Below are 18,589 nucleotides of genomic sequence, written 5' to 3' on the forward strand. Positions count from 1 at the left end.
ACCGAATATGATATGTGTAACTTTGCCGATTTTCAACCCGCTTTGTATTGTTACAATGTCAGTAATATATGTAAATGAGCAATGTTTGTTACCTGGACTGAGAAATTACCATTTATTTGTCAGCAAAAGTCTGCTGGATGACGTGTTTTGCTTTTGACAGCTCCAAAGCTTTCGTGAAAACTACCGCATTTTTGCATCCCTGTCCACAGGCAGTCGGATCGACAGAGGGTTATTAACAGAACAGTTATTGTAAGGGTAGGTTTATCACTGAAAACTGTATCGCACTTTGTCTACTCTTTAAACAGCATTATGGTAAAAATTAAACACTTGTGGCAACAGCTTTCTTATCTTATCATCAGTGGTTTGGGCGGAATTGACAGAACGGCAGTTTCTTTCAGTATCTTCCACTTTGTTTGGCATAAAACACTGTGTTTTGTAGTCATCCAGTTTGAAATGTTGACTACAAACATGGAGGTTTTTCAGATTTTCCATCACAGCGTTCTGTCCATATTTACTATTCTTTGTAGTTTTTAGACACAACCTACAACGCTCTGGATCCTTCACTGGAAACCAATAAAAATTCTTGCGCCCAGGAACATTAGGCTACAAGTTGACATCATTGTGACTAATAGTTTGTTAAGAAGTATTTCCTACTAAAGCAAGGCGGTATTTGACTAAGTGTATTGGTTGGAGTAGCCTTGGAATGCAACTTGCACAGTGCATTATTGGTTTTGAAGTTTTCCTACCTATTTGGGAAAAGGGAAGACAACAGCCTTTTCCCTTTGATTTCTCTAGTCAGGTAGAACCGATTTCTTTTTTTCGATTTTACTTTTCTACTGCATAGGCAGTTGAGAAGCCCATTTTGTCAGCGGTGAAGCACCCCTTTAAAGGCCACAATAGTTAATGTGAATAACTGCACCTGTGGTTACTCTGATAGGACAACTGTGTGAACTTGAGGAGAACTGATATGTCCATTAAAAATCATCTTGACACAAAAATGGCTCAAAAGATGGAAGTTAGTACCACTTGTTTTGATATTTTGTTATTTAATGCACATGACATTCAGACATTTTTAAGTCATGTCTAAATACTTTTTGGTGCAAATCAAGATCCCTTTACTAATGCCACTAAGCTCTAAAACCGTTTTGACTCGCAAACACCAGCAGTGTGGTAATCTTTACTATGATAGTCTTTAGAAAAGACACAGAACAAACACGCTGATTCAGCTCCATTGCTAATGATGCACAAAAACCATTTAGTTTTGATGACTAAGTTTCTTTCTTTCCTCATTTCACATCAAAAGCATCCAATAAAAACTTCTGACTGTAAAACAAGAATGATGACATAGAAAAGATCTGAGACATACAGTAAAGCTATTGCCCCGGGTGATGCTGTAATGTGCTGATACACACCCACCCACAGACATGCTCAAATATACAGCGGTTTCTCTTTCCCACCTCGTAAACATAAACAGACATAGAGATGAAGGAGACAAAGAAATGTTGAAAAATAGATAATTCATTTCTTTAAAGCTGTCAGTAATCAAGTAGTCTATAATAAAAACCACAGAATATATTATGTGATGCTATGAGATAATAATACGCAATAATTAGTTTAACCAATTTAATCAGTTTACTTTATCAGATCTACAGATAAATGCATTAATATGGTCTTTAAGGAATAACTTATTTCAGTAAAAATGAAGTAATAATAATGTAATATACTGTACAACTTTCTATGTATCAGCCATTCATTCTCAAGAGAAAAACATAAAAAATGAAAATTTAAGATCTCAAAACGACTTTGAAAATAAGTGTTAATAATAATTTATTACATTTACTAATTAAAAAGAGATTCTTCATATAAAATATCAAAAACTGTATCATGTATTTAAAAAAACACTCTAATTACGTTGATAATTTTCACTTACCACAAAAATAAAAACATTTTGAGATATACATCACACATGCACAGACAACATGCAACATCAACAGACTGTACACATTGATTTTTATTTTTAAATCAGGTTGTTAAATCAGTGTGAAGTGATTGATTGACAGGCTGTGCAGCTCAATCCAGAGCTCAAAGCGACGTAGTTGACAACAACTTCGTGCGAGTGATGTTGAAGTACTACCATTTTAGTCGTTTATCGCGATACACACGTGCTTAATAAACTATTGAAGGGTAAAATGCTATTATTAACCCAAGCTGGCAGTTAAAAGGAGTTTCTGTAGGCTACTGTAGGAATAGCGGTCTCATCTGTTTGTACACACTGTATCCACGCTACTTAATCCTCTTAGGAAATCATGCTCTCTGATTAATACAACACTGTTTAACACACAGAATGATGTTTAACTCGACTTTACACAAACATTTGCAGAGCATCAGATGCTCGGCGCTTAGTGAGGAAAAGACTTGCACTTACTTCGTTTTCTGGATACGGAGGTATTCCAACAAGGCAAAATGCAACTCCATTCATTGGACAGCTTAACTTGTTTTGTAGGGGGATCCGGGGGGTCGCGATTAAGATTATTGTGAAAGAAGTGTGCTATGAGCTATTTATCTTAAACCGTGGCGTTCACCTATCCAGTTTTCTTCCGCCCGCTCGTCTCTTTCCCGTTGTTTGCCCGCAGTGCCCTCCCTTTTCCCTCGCCCGATGCAAATCCGTTCAGTTCTTCCACCGGCCTGTCCCACTACAGCACAGAATTAATCTGCGTGTTGGGTTGTAATGAGCAGCGCGGAGCTCCCTCTGGCGGCAGCATGCGGACATTACAAAACACGACGCTTTGCGTTCGCGTTCGGAAACTATTACGTAGCTGGACGCGTGACGGGCGCCAGAGCGCGGTGCGTTCAAGGCCATGAAAACAAAGCCCTCTTTGTGCCCAGATAAAAAGATAGACGGGAACGAACAGACATAACAGAAAAAGGAAAGGTGAGTAAGTTGGAGTGTGTGTAGAGAGATACAACAGCATCTCTGAAGAACAAAAATGACTAGCGGGTTAAAAATAACGACAGTGTGTGGTAAAGTTATGATAACAGCTGATAATACAATAGTGTTAAATGATTAGACCTACATTTCGTTTTACATATACCATGATGTTCATATTTAATTACATTTCGTATCATGATATTACCTTGATACTACCACTGTACTTTTTTGAAAGGTTACCATTTCATACAATGAGGTATTTCAAAGATTTTACTCCCTCTCAGATATTATGGAAAAACTATGGTACTGGCCAAAAATTCTGTCCAAATATTACACAACTTTCTATTTGACAGTCAATCCCTCTCAAGAGGGTGACCCCTATCCCTCTCCTCTCCCCTCAAATCAGATATTTGTCTGTACCATGGTACATGTCTTTGTTAGTGTATATTCTGAATTATGCTATGTCTTAAAGAGTTAGTTCACCCAAAAATGAAATTTCTGTCATTAATTACTCACCCTCATGCCGTTCCACACCCGTAAGACCTTCGTTCATCTTTGGAACACAAATTGAGATATTGTTGATGAAATCAGTGAGGCCTCCATTGAGAGCAAAGCCACTGAAACTTATGAATCAGTTCATGTGAGTTCAGTGGTTCTATCTTAATATTATAAAGCGACAAGAATACTTTTTGTGCGCCAAAAAAAATGTAAAAAAAATAATGACTTTTCAACAATATATAGTGATGGGTCGATTTCAAAACACTGCTTCAGAGCTTTACGAATCAAATCAGTGGATCGGAGCGCCAAAGTCGCGTGATTTCAGCAGTTTAGCCGTTTGATAGGACAGCCGAATCACTGATTCGAAACAAAAGATTCGTAAAGCTCCGAAGCAGTGTTTTGAAATCAGCCCATCACTCGATAATGTTGAAAAGTCGTTATTTAGATTTTTTGGCGCACAAAAAGTATTCTTCTCGCTTTATAATATTAAGGTAGAACCACTGAAGTCACATGAACTGTTTTAAATATGTTTTTAGTACCTTTATGGATCTTGAGAGTTTCAATGGCTTTGCTCTCAATGGAGGCCTCACTGAGCCATTGGATTCCATCAAAAATATCTTAATTTGTGTTCTGAAGATGAACGAAGGTCTTACGGGTGTGGAACGACATGAGGGTGAGTAATTAATGACATTATTTTCATTTTTGGGTGAACTAATCTTTTAATGTTGTTAAATGACTGTTAACTAAAGAAAAATCATGGTAAAAATAATTTTCCCTGAAAGAGTGACACAACATGAGATGATTATGAGACGTGCTGGGAGGGAAATGGGAGCTGAAGAGGTCAGCGGTTACAGATTGGGAAATATAGCAGATGCAAACTGCAGAATATTATAATTAAACATACATACAGGCACTTCAGTCTAGAGACCTGCAGGTCACGCTGTGGTCATGACAGATCAATCAATGAGATGCAGGCAAACAGACGAGCAAATGTAGTATTGATTTAAAGGTCACTGCTTTAGACCCGTCGTTTTACCACAGAAAAATACAATGCCGGATTTAGAGTCTTTTTTTGGAAACAATGAATAAAAATAGCTCACAAAAGCGTTCATGTTTGGGTTTTTCGGCCTTGATTTCCTTGAAGAACTCAATCAGCTGACTTTCTTTGATATGTTAGTTTGATTTGCGGGAAGACTTGGGTGTGAATTGACTGTCAAGTAAATATACTGTAGGAAGTCGACTCAAGCTGGCTCATTGTTATTGGCCGACCGGAGGCACATTGACAAAGCTGCCTGGAGACATGGCAAACAGTGACCTCACTTCTTTGCTCACTTAGATCAAGTTAAGAAACTGCAGTGGAATATGTTAGGTCACAGCAGGACAAAGACAAAAAAAACCTTTCTTTTGTACACTTTCTTGCTGATTAAATCGAACTGTGCTGGAAGTTCGGGAGATCTGGAAAGCTGTAGACCATCAGCCAGCACCTTAAAGTTTCTCGTCCTTAGGGCACTGAGAAACACACTGCTGGTGCTGCAGAAAACACAGAGAACGTGGCACTCGGCCCTACCACTGACTCTTCACTGCTTCAGCCCATGTGGCTGTCATTACAGAGATAGAAAGAAAATGAGAGAGGCTTTTGCAATACTCCAAGCTCGTTTTGTGTGTTTCTTCAACACATAAATCAAACAAAGCAGGAGATATTTCACTGATTTTGTGTGCAGGCGAGTTTTGAGGGCAGTAATGGTCCTAATAAAGCCAAAAGTAATGATGTATGATCATATAGTTCACCCAAATTAAAATTCTGTCATTATCAGTTTTGGAGGTAATGCATTACAAGTAACTTCAGTTATGTAATCAGATTACTTTTTCAAGTAACTAAAGTAAAACATTACTTTTTCAATTTACAACAAAATATCTGAGTTACTTTTTCAAATAAGTAACGCAAGTTACTTTGTTTTCCCATGTGTTGACTGACGGCTCTCCTGTCCCCATAAAATGTTGAGAGAAATCATGTGCCGCGTTATGTGTGAACCTGATGGTTATGAAATGTGAACATACATTTAGCCACTCATTTTATTTGCGCAACAACAGATTCAGTATTCCTAAAATTGAATAAAAACAGTGAAATGCAATCTCAGAATATTGCACAAACCTGCAATAATTAAATGTATTAAATTAAACAAATATACTTTATGTATTTAATCTCACTTTATTAACCAATGTCTTTGTTGCTGACGTTCAATGATCCAGTTCAGCCATACTAACAAGCAAAAATGGCTTTAGATAAACATCACATTTATTTTATTTATTTTTTAAATATTGTTTGAAGTAAGAGTGTTGAACTTTATTCTCCTGCGATCTAGAATGACAGCAAAGCTAAAAGGCTTGTTTGAGCTGCGCCCTTTACTGTACAGGCGTGGATTTGTATTTCCTTCAACCTGAGGCCTATTCATTTAACTTTTGGTGTGAAAGGGCCTTAACCTTTGCTAAAAATAGAACCTTTTTGTTGTTATAAAAAACAAACAAACAAACAGCCCAGCCCAGATGAGAAAAAGTAAAGCAAAAGTAACGTAACGCATTACTTTCCATAAAAAGTAACTAAGTAACACAATTAGTTACTTTTTTAGGGAGTAATGAAATAATTTTAAAAGTAATTTTCCCCAACACTGATCATTATTTACTTTGGCAGAGATGAAAATGCTATTGTATGGATTTAGAAAATTTGGCATATGTGCCACCAGAGTCAAACAGACTACCTTTATAATATTTTTTATACTGTTTATCTCTAATTTTTGGAGCTAGTCATTGTATATAGCAAGAGCATTTTGGTTTTTAAAAATATGAGTGCATGTTTGAGTAAATAAGTGTGCAAATAATGGCAGAATTATATATTTTTTTTGGTAACACTTTATTTTAGGGTATTTTAACTAGTTGCTTATTAGCATGCATATTACTAGAATATTGGCTGTTTATTAGTACTTATTAAGCACATATTAATGCCTTATTCTACATTACCTTATTCTACTTTCTTAATCCTACCCAATACCCAAACTTAACAACTATATTACTAACTATTAATGAGCAGTAATTTAGGAATTTCTTGAGGGAAAAGTCGTAATTAATAGTGTATATGCGTTCCCTATACTAAAGTGTTACCATTTTTTTTACTTAAAGGGATAGTTAACCCAAAATTAAAAATTCCAAAATGAAAATTCAGTCATCATTTACTCACCTTTATGTTGTTCTAAACCTGTATGAGTTGAACACAAAAGAAGATATTTCGAAGAATGCTGGTAACCAAACAGTTGAATACTATGAAAAAATACTATGGAAGTCAATGGCTACCGCCAACTGTCTGGTTACCAACATACTCTTTAAAATATCTTCTTTAGTGTTCAACAGAAGAAACTCATACAGGTTTAGAACAACATGAGGGTGAGTAAATAATGACAGAATTTTTTATTTTTGGTCTTTAATATAAGGTATACACCAAAAAAGGTTTGGGTCAGCATGATTTTTTTATTTTATCTATTTACAATTTAAAAAATCTTACTGACCCCAAACATTTGATTGGTATATTGTATGAAATGCATCTGTGTGTGTTGCACTGATGAATTCATTCCTAACTTTAATGTGTATGTGTCTGCGCTTCTGCTTAGCTCAGAATACCCTCCAGCGCTCATTATCCTCTCTTACCACCAAACCAGATCAAATTATCCCAATAAGCCCCGCAAGCCACAAGATAAGAGGAGACGGAGCGATTGGGAGACTGTAGCTCCGCACCAAAACACAGCCACATGTAGGCTATTTCTCTCATTATTTCCATCCATTTTTTTTCTGACATCCTTTTGTCCTCTTTGGGGCTCAAAATGTTCATAAAACTGTAAGGGGGAAAAAACTGTTCTTTCTATTTACACTTTTTTCAGTGTCAGTGTTTTGCATTGTACCAAAACATTTGTTAAATCAAGCATATATGTAGCTCCACTGTTGCTCAGAATTCTTCCCATGTGCTTCTCTCATCATCATCCATGCAGTGCTCGTAATAAAGCCCAGCAGCTAGCTTGTAAAAAAAAACACTTAGTACAATGTGTTTTTATGTAATGAGCTAATGTTATACTATAAATTCAAGCTGTGTGGGTCTATCCCGTTCTTTTAAGGAGATGTGCAGTGAGGTTCCAACAGAGTCCTATAGTGAATCTGCTTCAGCTTTGTATTTTTCTAATTTAATACTTCTTTTATCAGCATAACAATTTGAGTTACATGAATTTCTGAACGTTTCAGTATTTGCTTTAATGACAGCAGCACTCAAGCTGCACGAACTCCACAGGTGTGTCAAACCTGATGATCATGTTCTCCAGCATGATTTGAGATGATCCAAAGAGCATCTTGAGTTTTAATGGAAAAACATCTGACTCTTTGTTCAGTCACATGATCATCAGTGTCACAGATTTAAAGGGTTACTTCACCCAAAAATGAAAATTCTGTCATTAATTACTCACCCTCATGTCGTTCCACAACTGTAAGACCTTTGTTCATCTTCAGAACACAAATTAAGATATTTCGGATAAAATCCGATGGCTCAGTGAGGCCTCCATTGCCAGCAAGATAATTAACACTTTCAGATGCCCAGAAAGCTACTAAAGACATATTTAAAACAGTTCATGTGACTACAGTGGTTCAACCTTAATGTTGTGAAGTGACGAGAATACTTTTTGTGTGCCAAAAAAACAAAATAATGACTTTATTCAACAATATCTAGTGATGGGTGATTTCAAAACACTGCTTCATGAAGCTTCAAAGCTTTACAAATCTTTTGTTTCGAATCAGTGGTTCAGAGCGCGTATCAAACTGCCAAAGTCACATGATTTCAGTAAACGAGGCTTCGTTACGTCATAAGTGTTTTGAAATTTCAATGGTTCACCACTGGGGGGCGTGACTTTGGCAGTTTGATACACGCTCCGAACCACTGATTCGAAACAAAAGATTCGTAAAGCTTCAAAGCTTCATGAAGCAGTGTTTTGAAATTGCCCATCACTGGATATTGTTGAATAAACTCGTTATTTTGTTTTTTTGGCGCACAAAAAGTATTCTCGTCGCTTTATAACATTAGGGTTGAATCACTGTAGTCACATGAACTGTTTTAAATATGTCTTTAGTAGCTTTCTGGGCATTTGAAAGTGTTAATTATCTTGCTGTCAATGCAGGCCTCACTGAGCCATCAGGATTTTATCAAAAATATCTTAATTTGTGTTCTGAAGATGAACGAAGGTCTTACGTTTGTGGAACGACATGAGGGTGAGGAATTAATGACTGAATTTTCATTTTTGGGTGAACTAACCCTTTAATTAGTGACCATTCTTATTAATTTTATGTCATAATGTTTCTTTGTTTATACTTTTCAAAAATAATTCCAAAGCTTTTTGTTTATTCCTCAGATTTTAAAATTATCAATTAAATCCAAGTTGGACTCAGATGGTTGATCCCCACTGTATGTCTCTGGGCCAGAAGGAGGAAGGGGTCACAGGGTTCATGACCCCATGTTTTCTGTGGCTCCTACAACCTGTCGTAAATCTATGTTGTTCAATCTCTTCAGTCATGAAGACAAGCCATGCAGTGTTGTGCTTTGTTGTGGAAGACTGATAAATTTGGTCTGTTTTACAAATCACCAGACTTCAGAATGAAAGAAACATCATTCTAAATCAGTAACAATTACTTACTCAACTCTGACTTAGAATAAAAACATAATTATACAACTGTTGACTACTTGCTATAAATATTTAATGATTTTCAAGGCCCTTAGAAAGCAGTGTATATACAGTATGTATATATAGATATGCAGCAGAAACATCTGTGATACTCTGCCATATTATCCCTGGAGGAAAGAATAGAGTACTAAAAGGTAAAAATAACTGGAGTGAGAGGAAATGCTCTTAATGGAACTGTATTGTGTTACATGAACCACCATTTTCTCTATTTATGAGCTGTTATGAGGATACTGAGGCTGTTTTTGGTCACTGAGACCATCTCATGGTGCTTGTAAAGCGCTAACGTCCTGTTTCCTCATAATTAATGTGGCATAGCATGCATACCACTATTTCCTTTCTCCTTTACATCACTTCCTCCTGGCTAAAGGTGAGGACCCTTCTGTCTGACCCCTACATGTTCAAAAATGTTCACACATGCACAGACATATGAATACATACTGCAGTATTTTTAAAAATTTCATGTACTGTTTCACCACAGAAAAAAATAGTTTCTAAATCAGTGTTAAAGTTCATTGTAAATTCAATGGGCTCCTTTTAGACGGCTTTAACATGTACAAAGAAATGTCTCTGCGTAATATCCTGTTTGATCCAACCGCCAATCAGAATGGCCCCAGGCACTGCTTTAAAACGAGCTGACTCTGTTAAACACATTACGATCTGGAAAGAGCATAATCTGTAAAACATGTCTCTGAAGTACACCAGTTTCTTCAAAGCCAGACAGTCCATGCTCCATTTAAGAGCAATATTTTTGCCCCATAACCTCCCTTATAATTTACTACAAAAACTACAAAAACAACGTTTGCATTATAAATCCATCCATAATGTTAGTTCGCTAATATGAGGCCGTTTTGTGCTGCCATGTGGAAACATGTACAGATTAATCAGGGAAACATCTGCCTCGGTGAGCACAAACCCTCAGCCATCTGCCCACTAACTGCAGAGTGGGATGAATTTCCCTCCAAATATAATCCATAATCCATATAATCTAACCCATTATGATACCAAACCCTAAAATATCACAATATGGCCACGAGAGGGATGAAATAAATGACAGAGGTAGAGTAAAAGAGGTGATGGATGTGAAAGGGTGGAGAAGAGAGAGCTAGAATGCACAAGATGAAGAAAACATGAATGAGACAGAGAAGAACGATTGCAAGATGGCCTCCCAAGCTTTCTCGCTCTCACACATATATGTAATTCAGGGCTTGTGGACAGTGATAAAGTAACGGTCATCAGCTCCAGCTGTAGCATCAATAACTACTCAGACATCAGCAGAGAAAATGGGCCCATCCAGACAACACATGAGCTCTTTTGTCCTGGTTTTAGTATTGCGGTGAGCCTCCTGAAGAATGATGGCCTAAAGGTTGTCCCTCTAAGGACATTGCAAGAGCTTATTGGTTACTTTGAATGGAAACTCATTTTATTAAGTGTCTTCTATGCGGAGTATAAAATGCACAGTTGCTCTCTGACTGCTGATCTACAATGATTTACTGCTGATATTGCTGGAGTGTCTGCAGTTTTCTGTGATCTTTTCAATACACTGCAGTACAGCATCTCAGAGTTTCTGTGGACATTTGTAATCATTCCCTATAGACACATTAAAAATGGCTCTTAGATAGTTTGGTGAAAATGAATCTCGTGTAAGTCAAAGCAGGGGGAGAAAAAAAAGTTTCTTGATGGAGATTTTTGTAAAAAAGGTTGCATCTGCATAATGTGACAGGTTTCCTTTTTTCCATTAATTAAGTCAAGCTCCAAGAGTGCTCATAACAGCACTAAGACTTTTCACTGTTTGTATCACTTCGCTTGACTGTGTTTGTGCATAGGGATCTTTCAGTAACTTTTCTACAGGTTACATACATGAGAAAAAAATTATGTTAGGACTTGATTTTATCCGTTAGGAATTGATTTGATTGTGACAAGTGTGCGTTCCATACCAGAACAGACCAGAGTAGCTAGCTGAGCATGGTCTCTTTAGAAAGGATGGAGGAATTGAGCTGAAATGGGAAAATAAAAGGCCTTGTCACTTCAGTCATTTCAGATGTGGAGAAAAGTTATTTTGTTCCACATATCAATACATACAAAACCAAATGGATCTGATTGAAAGCCTATATGTTATAACCAGTCTCACTTGTTACAGGAACTTTACATCATCATGGAAGGATGGAGCACAGGAAGGATCTTTATGGAGCAACCTGAAAATCAGCATCACAATGATAAATCGGTGTTTGTGGGGTTCAAACTCACACCTGCCTGGATCTTTTAAGTCGGCATGAAACGTAAGTTACAATAGTCTTTACTTTCCTATTGTGACATATGAGTGAAACAGCTTCTCAAACAAGAAAAAATGTAGGGCGGGACCTCCACTGGGGAATATTGTATCGTTGGATGGTTGTGGTTTGCTATTGCTGTGATGTCATGTGAGTGACAGGTTGTCCCGCCCTCATGCCAGTAAACACGTCATCATAGAAGAGATGTCAGTACAAAAGGGAGAGGAAGTTAATTTGATTAAAGATTATGAGGGCACATGAATTTAAATAATAATAATAATTATAATAATGTGCACAGATAAATTATTTATAATAAATACTGAAATATTCCATATAAAAAATTAGATTAAAGCAATAAGCCCCAATAACCGTTTTATAAAAGCAATATGCCCCGTGAAGCCGTGGTTTACAGTGAATTTATAACAGCTAAGGGGGTTTTAGGCTCTCTGTTCTGCGTCGTGCCTAACAACGCCCCTTAGCTGTTATAAATTCACTGTAAACCACGGCTTCACAGGAGCATATTGCTTTTATAAAACAGTTACCACACAATACAAATATTAAAACAAAAAAAAATATGTATCAATGCAACTTTCATGAAGTAAAATCATTAAAAGCCTTCATTCCGCCGGAAAAAATAGTCCCTGACCGTGAACAGCAACAGAAGTTACATTTATTACGGCATGGAGTCACTCAGTCGCAAAGACTTTTATATTGAAACTTGTTGTGAACACGGAACAAGGCGCAAATGACAAATGCTTTGACTAGCGCTGTCAGTGTCAGCAGGGCACGGAAAAATCCATTAAATGTTAAAAGGACAAGATCGCAGTGGACATTCAAACAGATTTTTTATTATGAACAGGACTGACCTGAAGGAAAATGCTAAATCTTGAATGCAGGTAATACACTCATTCACTCTATTGAGAACAAACATATGTTTACAGTTGCTAGGAGTAGTTGCTAAGACACTCAGTGGTGCAGCGATACATGTAATGCGTCAGCTGTATGTTTTCGGGAATTTTACAATGGCTTCGAACGTGGCTCAACCAATCAGAATCAAGGGCCAGAACTATCCTTTTTATAATTGTCAATTTGGATTTCATGGTGACTTTAACCACTACACCCCGATCCCCCCGAGCCCAATGACATCATATGCCAACTGTCTCTTTCTGCATTACAGTTGCAGCGTTTTTTTGGCTCGTGGGCCTGTTTCATACACGCTATAATAAGATAACATATAGCATTTGACAATGTTAAAAGAAGAAGGAGCTGCAAACAGATTTAAAGGAAATATCAGGACGAACGCAGTTTGCACTTGTGCTCACAGAGCCAGCTACTGTTACTATCCTATAGTCATTCCAAACCCCTGATCAATGAGACGACCTTCACACACACTCACTCTCTCACACACACACACGCACTGTATCATAGGGAAAATGTCAAGTATTTGAAGTGTTTAGCTGTTACCTTTCAGCCACTCAGTAGCCTTAAACGCCCCAGCACCAATTAGAGCAAAGATGTGTGTTACAGACTTTTTTGAAGTATTGATCTACTGCTGCTCTCAGTCCGTGGTGGTCTGTTGTTTGGCTAGCTAGTCATTTGCCTGCTGGCATTTTTCCATGACAATACATTTACACAAATTTGGAGGTTGGATCAGGTCCCTGTCCAGCACTGGCCTGTCTCTGCTCATAACAGCCTCTTACTGTTTCTCTCATAACACTGAGTCTCTGCCATCATTATACGAGTGGCCATCCAGATACTTCTGAATGTCAAACACTATAAAATCAATGGGGGAAATACGAATCTGAGATATTATAACTATAACATCTGCACCACACATACAATATTAGCATTTACATCAAACTAAGGGGCATGTTACAAACAAATATACATGTCATCAAACACATAAATCACTTTCTTACACTCAAAGAGCTCAAAATGCTGATGACTGATTCATTCACTCTACTGATACCTAGCTAATATTAGGTGTATTCCACTGATGCTGCTGTGTTCATGTCCTCATAATTACATTCACACACACATTTACACATGCAGTGTAATATTTCTAATGTTTCTAACACAGCCGTCCTGTCCAGTAACATCACTACTATTGCATGGGGATGACATCACCTGGTTGACGTTAGCCCCGTGCAAGACGAGGCTGAGGACGTGCAGTCTTCCCCTCTGAATGTGTACATGAATAATTCATCACAGGAGAGCGGGAAAACAGCATGCGACACGTTTAAAGAGAAGGAAAGATTGTTTAGGAAATATTTCGCTAAATGCCATTCAGACATATCCCAAATACAAACAAAAAAATACAATGTCATGGCGTCTCTCTTTCACACACTGCTGTCCCAAAGGAGCTAGACTATTGAGAACATGACATAATGTTCAGGCAGCAAATTCAGTCCAGGGAATCAGCATCCTTGTTTCTCTTTAGTGTCACTGCATGGCAAACAACAGCTGCAAAGAAATGCAACCACTTATACACATTATATTTATCAAACAATTAAGTATTTATGAACAAATAATAACAACTATATATATATATGTGTGTGTGTGTGTGTGTGTTATATATTTGTTATTATTATTAACGATAGATAGATAGATGACAGACAGATGACAGATAGATTGATTGATTGAGCTCTAAAACAGATCTATTCCATTCTATATATATTAGTTATTATTTATTAGTTCTCACATACTAATATATATAGTATTTTTTTTGTTTTCTTATAATTACAGAAATTTCTGTAGCCCTCTCTGTAATTTCCTTGTGGGGTTTAATCATGTTAGACTAAAGTAAAAGATCTGGCCCCTAAACTTCAGTACAATTGTAACCCTTGCTGCTTACCTAAATCTGAAGATTATGCAGTATGATTTACTTGTCTGGACTGGTATCTGTGTGTTAGCGGTTAAGGTGCATTGCTCTCATGCAAAGCAGAGTATAAGGTTCCTCATATCTAATTTTAAGCAGTAATACGGCAAATAAAATACACTATGTTCAAATTAAATAGTGATTCTGATACCAACCCCCTTTAAATGTGACATGCTGTAGGATTTACTCAGCATGACATCAGCACCACAAAGACAAAATGATGACCAAAAAAAAAAAGCAAGCCACACGGTAGTGTTAATGCTGCTAGAGATTGATGCGAGCATCCTGCTGTGCCGTTTGCTTTTGCCCGAAGCATCACTGGCATGAAACGGGAAACATGTTTGTTCTGCGTAATTGTACCGCTCACCTGCTCCATGCTTCAGCAATCCCTCTTCCGCCTCCTGTTCCCACTCATGGCACAGTATTCCGGCTTCCCAAAGCAATATTCCCACAGTAGCCTCCCTAATTAAGGAATCCTTACAAAAATCCACAGACGTCCTTACATAGCCGGGAGGCTCTCTGAAGATGAGCCTCTGAGATACATTCCCTCTCCGACAGCCTGTTATCCAGTCAAATGCTCCGGAGTGTCCCTATTATCTGTGTCACTTTCTCTCTCTCGCTGTCTTTGTCTGGTTGTGCTGTGATTATTTGCTTCAGGCTCTGTGCTAAAGCAAAGGCACAGGGTCAGTGCTGCGTCTATGATTTACTCTGGTACGACGAAGGATAAGGGACTTCCTCTCACTCGTTTGTTTGTTTCACACTCTTCACCTTGCCTTCATGCTTCCAACGCAACCCTCCCTCTTTCTCCCCCCACTTCCCTCCTCTCCTTCCCTTCCCCCACTCGTATAGATTCTGAGGGAAAGGAAGGGGGGTTGGTCATAGTGGTACCATGTGACTCCCAGCTCTGAGCCGTGGGACCCAATCAACTGAAGCTTCTTCTGTTTCTACGGTGGGACCCCCTGATGCCCAGCCCGGTTCATGCCTGAGATGAAGCTTCTGTCACCATTGGCAACCGCAGAGCACAGCAGCCATAATGTGACTGTGACAGACAGTGTTCATGTGAGACTCTGCAGCAACATGCTGTGCTGAGAACATGCAGCTACATGCAGTTGGCGTATAAGAGAAATAGGGCTGCCTTAGCTGTGTGTGTGTGTGCCTGTGAGTGTGTGATTTACAGTTTTACTGACCTCTGCAAGTCATGTTTTTCATACTGTTAGAGATGAAATATAGATATCAAGTTAGTTCTCACAGTCAGTTCAATTCACATTTATTTGTATAGCGCTTTTCACAATACATATCGTTTCAAAGCAGCTTTACAGGGAGTGCATGTCAACATTACAATTTAGAGTGATCTGTTATCAGAGTTGACTCTGTCCAAATTATTAATTTCAGAAATGTACATACAGTTGCAAGAAAAAGTATGTGAACCCCTTGCAGAATCTTTGAAAATGTGAATAATTTTAACAAAATAAGAGAAATCATACGAAATGCATGTTATTTTTTAATTAGTTCTGTCCTGAGTAAGATATTTTACATAAAAGATGTTTACATATAATCAACAAGACAAAAAAATAGCTGAATTTATTAAAAGTACCCCATTCAAAAGTTTGTGAACCATTGATTCTTAATACTGTGTGTGGTTACCTGGATGATCTACGACTGTTTTTTTGTTTTGTGATGGTTGTTCATGAGTCTCTTGTTTGTCCTGAGCAGTTAAACTGAGCTCTGTTCTTCAGAAAAAATCTCCAGGTCCCAAAAATTCTTCAGTTTTCAAGGATTTTTTGCATATTTGAACCCTTTCCAGCAGTGACTGAATGATTTTGAGATCCATCTTTTTACACTGAGGACAACTGAGGGACTCAAACACAACTATTAAAAAAGGTTCAAACATTCACTGATGCTCCAGAAGGAAACATGATGCATTAAGAGCCGGGGGGTGAAAACTTTTGAACAGGATGAAGATGTACAAATTTTTCTTATTTCGTTTAAATATCAGTTTTTTTCATTTAGTACTGCCCTTCGGAAGCAACAGAAGATACTTACATGTTTCCCAGAAGACAAATTAAGTACAATTTACCTTGATCTTCAAATTCAAAAAGTTTTCACCCCCCGGTTCTTAATGCATCGTGTTTCCTTCTGGAGCATCAGTGAATGTTTGAACCTTTTTTATTAGTTGTGTTTGAGTCCCTCAGTTGTCCTCAGTGTGAAAAGATGGATCTCAAAATCACAGTCACTGCTGGAAAGGGTTCAAATATGCAAAAAATCCTCAAAAACTGAAGAATTTTTGGGACCTGGAGATTTTTTCTGAAACTGCTCAGAGCAAACAAGAGACTCATGAACAACCATCACAAAACAAAAAAACAGTCGTAGATCATTCAGGTAACCACACACAGTATTAGGAATCAAGGGTTCACAAACTTTTGAATGGGGAACTTTTAATAAATTCAGCTATTATTTTTGTCTTATGGATTATATGTAAACATCTTTTATGTAAAATATCTTACTCGGGACAGTACTAAATGAAAAATAACATGCATTTTGTATGATCTCTCTTATTTTGTTAAAATTTTTCACATTTTCACAAATTCTGCAAGTGGTTCACATATTTTTTCTTGCAACTGTATATAATCACGCAGTTTGCTAACAATGTAATAATTTAGGCCATTTAATTTACAGTCACTGTTAGCAAATTAATGTAAGGTAGAAACAATGAGCTAATGGAAGTAATGAATACATGTTAACAATAATTAGGATATATAGCAATATTTGGAATGGTGCATGTTGATCCAGAGTTTGTCATCTGAAGTCCTCGCAGGAGTTGGCGCCGTCTCTTCACAGGTGTTGGTCATCTGAAGTCTTCATAAGAGGCTGGATCCAAACTGGAGCTGATGTACTCTCTAGTCTCTAGTCACCTCGGGACAGGCCTCCTGAGATAAAACAGAAAAGCAAATGGAGAATAATTAGCGTAGCTGCTGTTCATAACAATAAGCAAAGATAGTCATGTGCAATTGATCTGATATGAGATGCACTATGTGAATGCTTGGCTAAAGAGATGCGTCTTTAATCTAGATTTAAACTGGGTGAGTGAGTCTGAGCCCTGAACATTATCAGGAAGGCTATTCCAGAGTTTAGGAGCCAAATGTGAAAACGCTCTCCCTCCTTTAGAGGACTTAGATATCCTAGGTACAACCAGAAGTCCAGAGTTTTGTGATCTTAAAGAGCGTGAAGGATTGTAGGGCGATAGAAGATCTGGAAAACCTGTAAATATTTGGTCTGCAGAAATTAATAAAATCTTAAAAGGTCAAATTTTTCTACTTATTCTCCATTCTAAAATATATATCTTCTCTAAAAAAAAATGGTGTAAGATTTACTTTTCACTATAAAATGGCTAGTAAGTTTTACAAAATAATTACAAAGAAATGACTAGTAACACATTGAATTAAACATGAAATTTTGAAGTAGAAAAACTGAAATAGTATTTTCTTGTAAAATGTAGGCTACTCCAAATCTTTTTACAACTTTGAAAAATCATTTTTTACTTCTTCAACAAAAAATGATTGATTGTGACTGCTACTGCATTTCTAATTAAAGGGGTCCTTGTGTCGCCATTATGTTGTGTTAGTTTTATCATCAGGGACTTTTTAGTTTGCTTTCATTTTTTTCATGTGTTCCTTGTTCTGTTTTCCCACTCCTCATTATTAGTTCATATGTATCAGCTGTGTTCCATTAATTATCATTTGTGTTTGCTAAATAAGTTGGTCCCTCACAGTCCGATCACCGTTATTCTAAGCTGTTTTGCAATTGCCTGTCTGTTTGGAATTTATCAGTAAACTGAGTTTTTGGAATATTCGTCTTCTGCCTTTATCTTCTTGCCTGCATACAACCGTGACACCTTGATTATGTTTTCACTTTTTTAACTTTAGTTAGTGTGTAATGTTGCTGTTAGAGCATAAACAACATCTGCAAAGTTACGACACTCCAAGTTCAATGCAAAGGGAGATATTTTCTTTTACAGAAATCGCTTTTTAAGGACTACAACAAACAGCTGGTAGGGACTACAACAAGCTTCTTCCTGGGTTGGTGACATCACAAACCCCAAAATTTACATAAACCCTGCCCCCGAGAACAGGCAACAAAGGGGGTGAGGCCATGTTGGGCTGCTTTAGAGAAGAGGAAGAGCTGTTGTAGTAGAGTGTTGTTACCATGCTGTCATTTTACGCCAGACTGCTTCACAAACGAGGGTCAATTCAAC

The 18,589-nt window shown here is 37.4% G+C and overlaps 1 protein-coding gene across 2 annotated transcripts in view; it reads right to left on the minus strand.

The window, feature by feature from the left end:
• The window catches only part of arhgap23a (Rho GTPase activating protein 23a), a 75,454-nt gene extending 60,325 nt beyond the window's left edge, over window positions 1-15,129 (minus strand). The window contains exon 1 of one of the 2 annotated variants that reach the window (XM_051886679.1): window positions 14,705-15,129. In XM_051886679.1, the coding sequence (XP_051742639.1) occupies window positions 14,705-14,713 (9 nt within the window). In that variant the 5' untranslated portion in view covers window positions 14,714-15,129. Of the gene's footprint in view, window positions 1-2,425; window positions 2,673-14,704 lie in introns of those variants that run through there. The other variant, XM_051886678.1, reaches the window with a different exon arrangement.
• Window positions 15,130-18,589: the final 3,460 nt, after the last annotated feature.

Source organism: Ctenopharyngodon idella, chromosome 3 (genome assembly GCF_019924925.1).
Source record: "Ctenopharyngodon idella isolate HZGC_01 chromosome 3, HZGC01, whole genome shotgun sequence".
NCBI classification, from domain to species: Eukaryota; Metazoa; Chordata; class Actinopteri; order Cypriniformes; family Xenocyprididae; genus Ctenopharyngodon; species Ctenopharyngodon idella.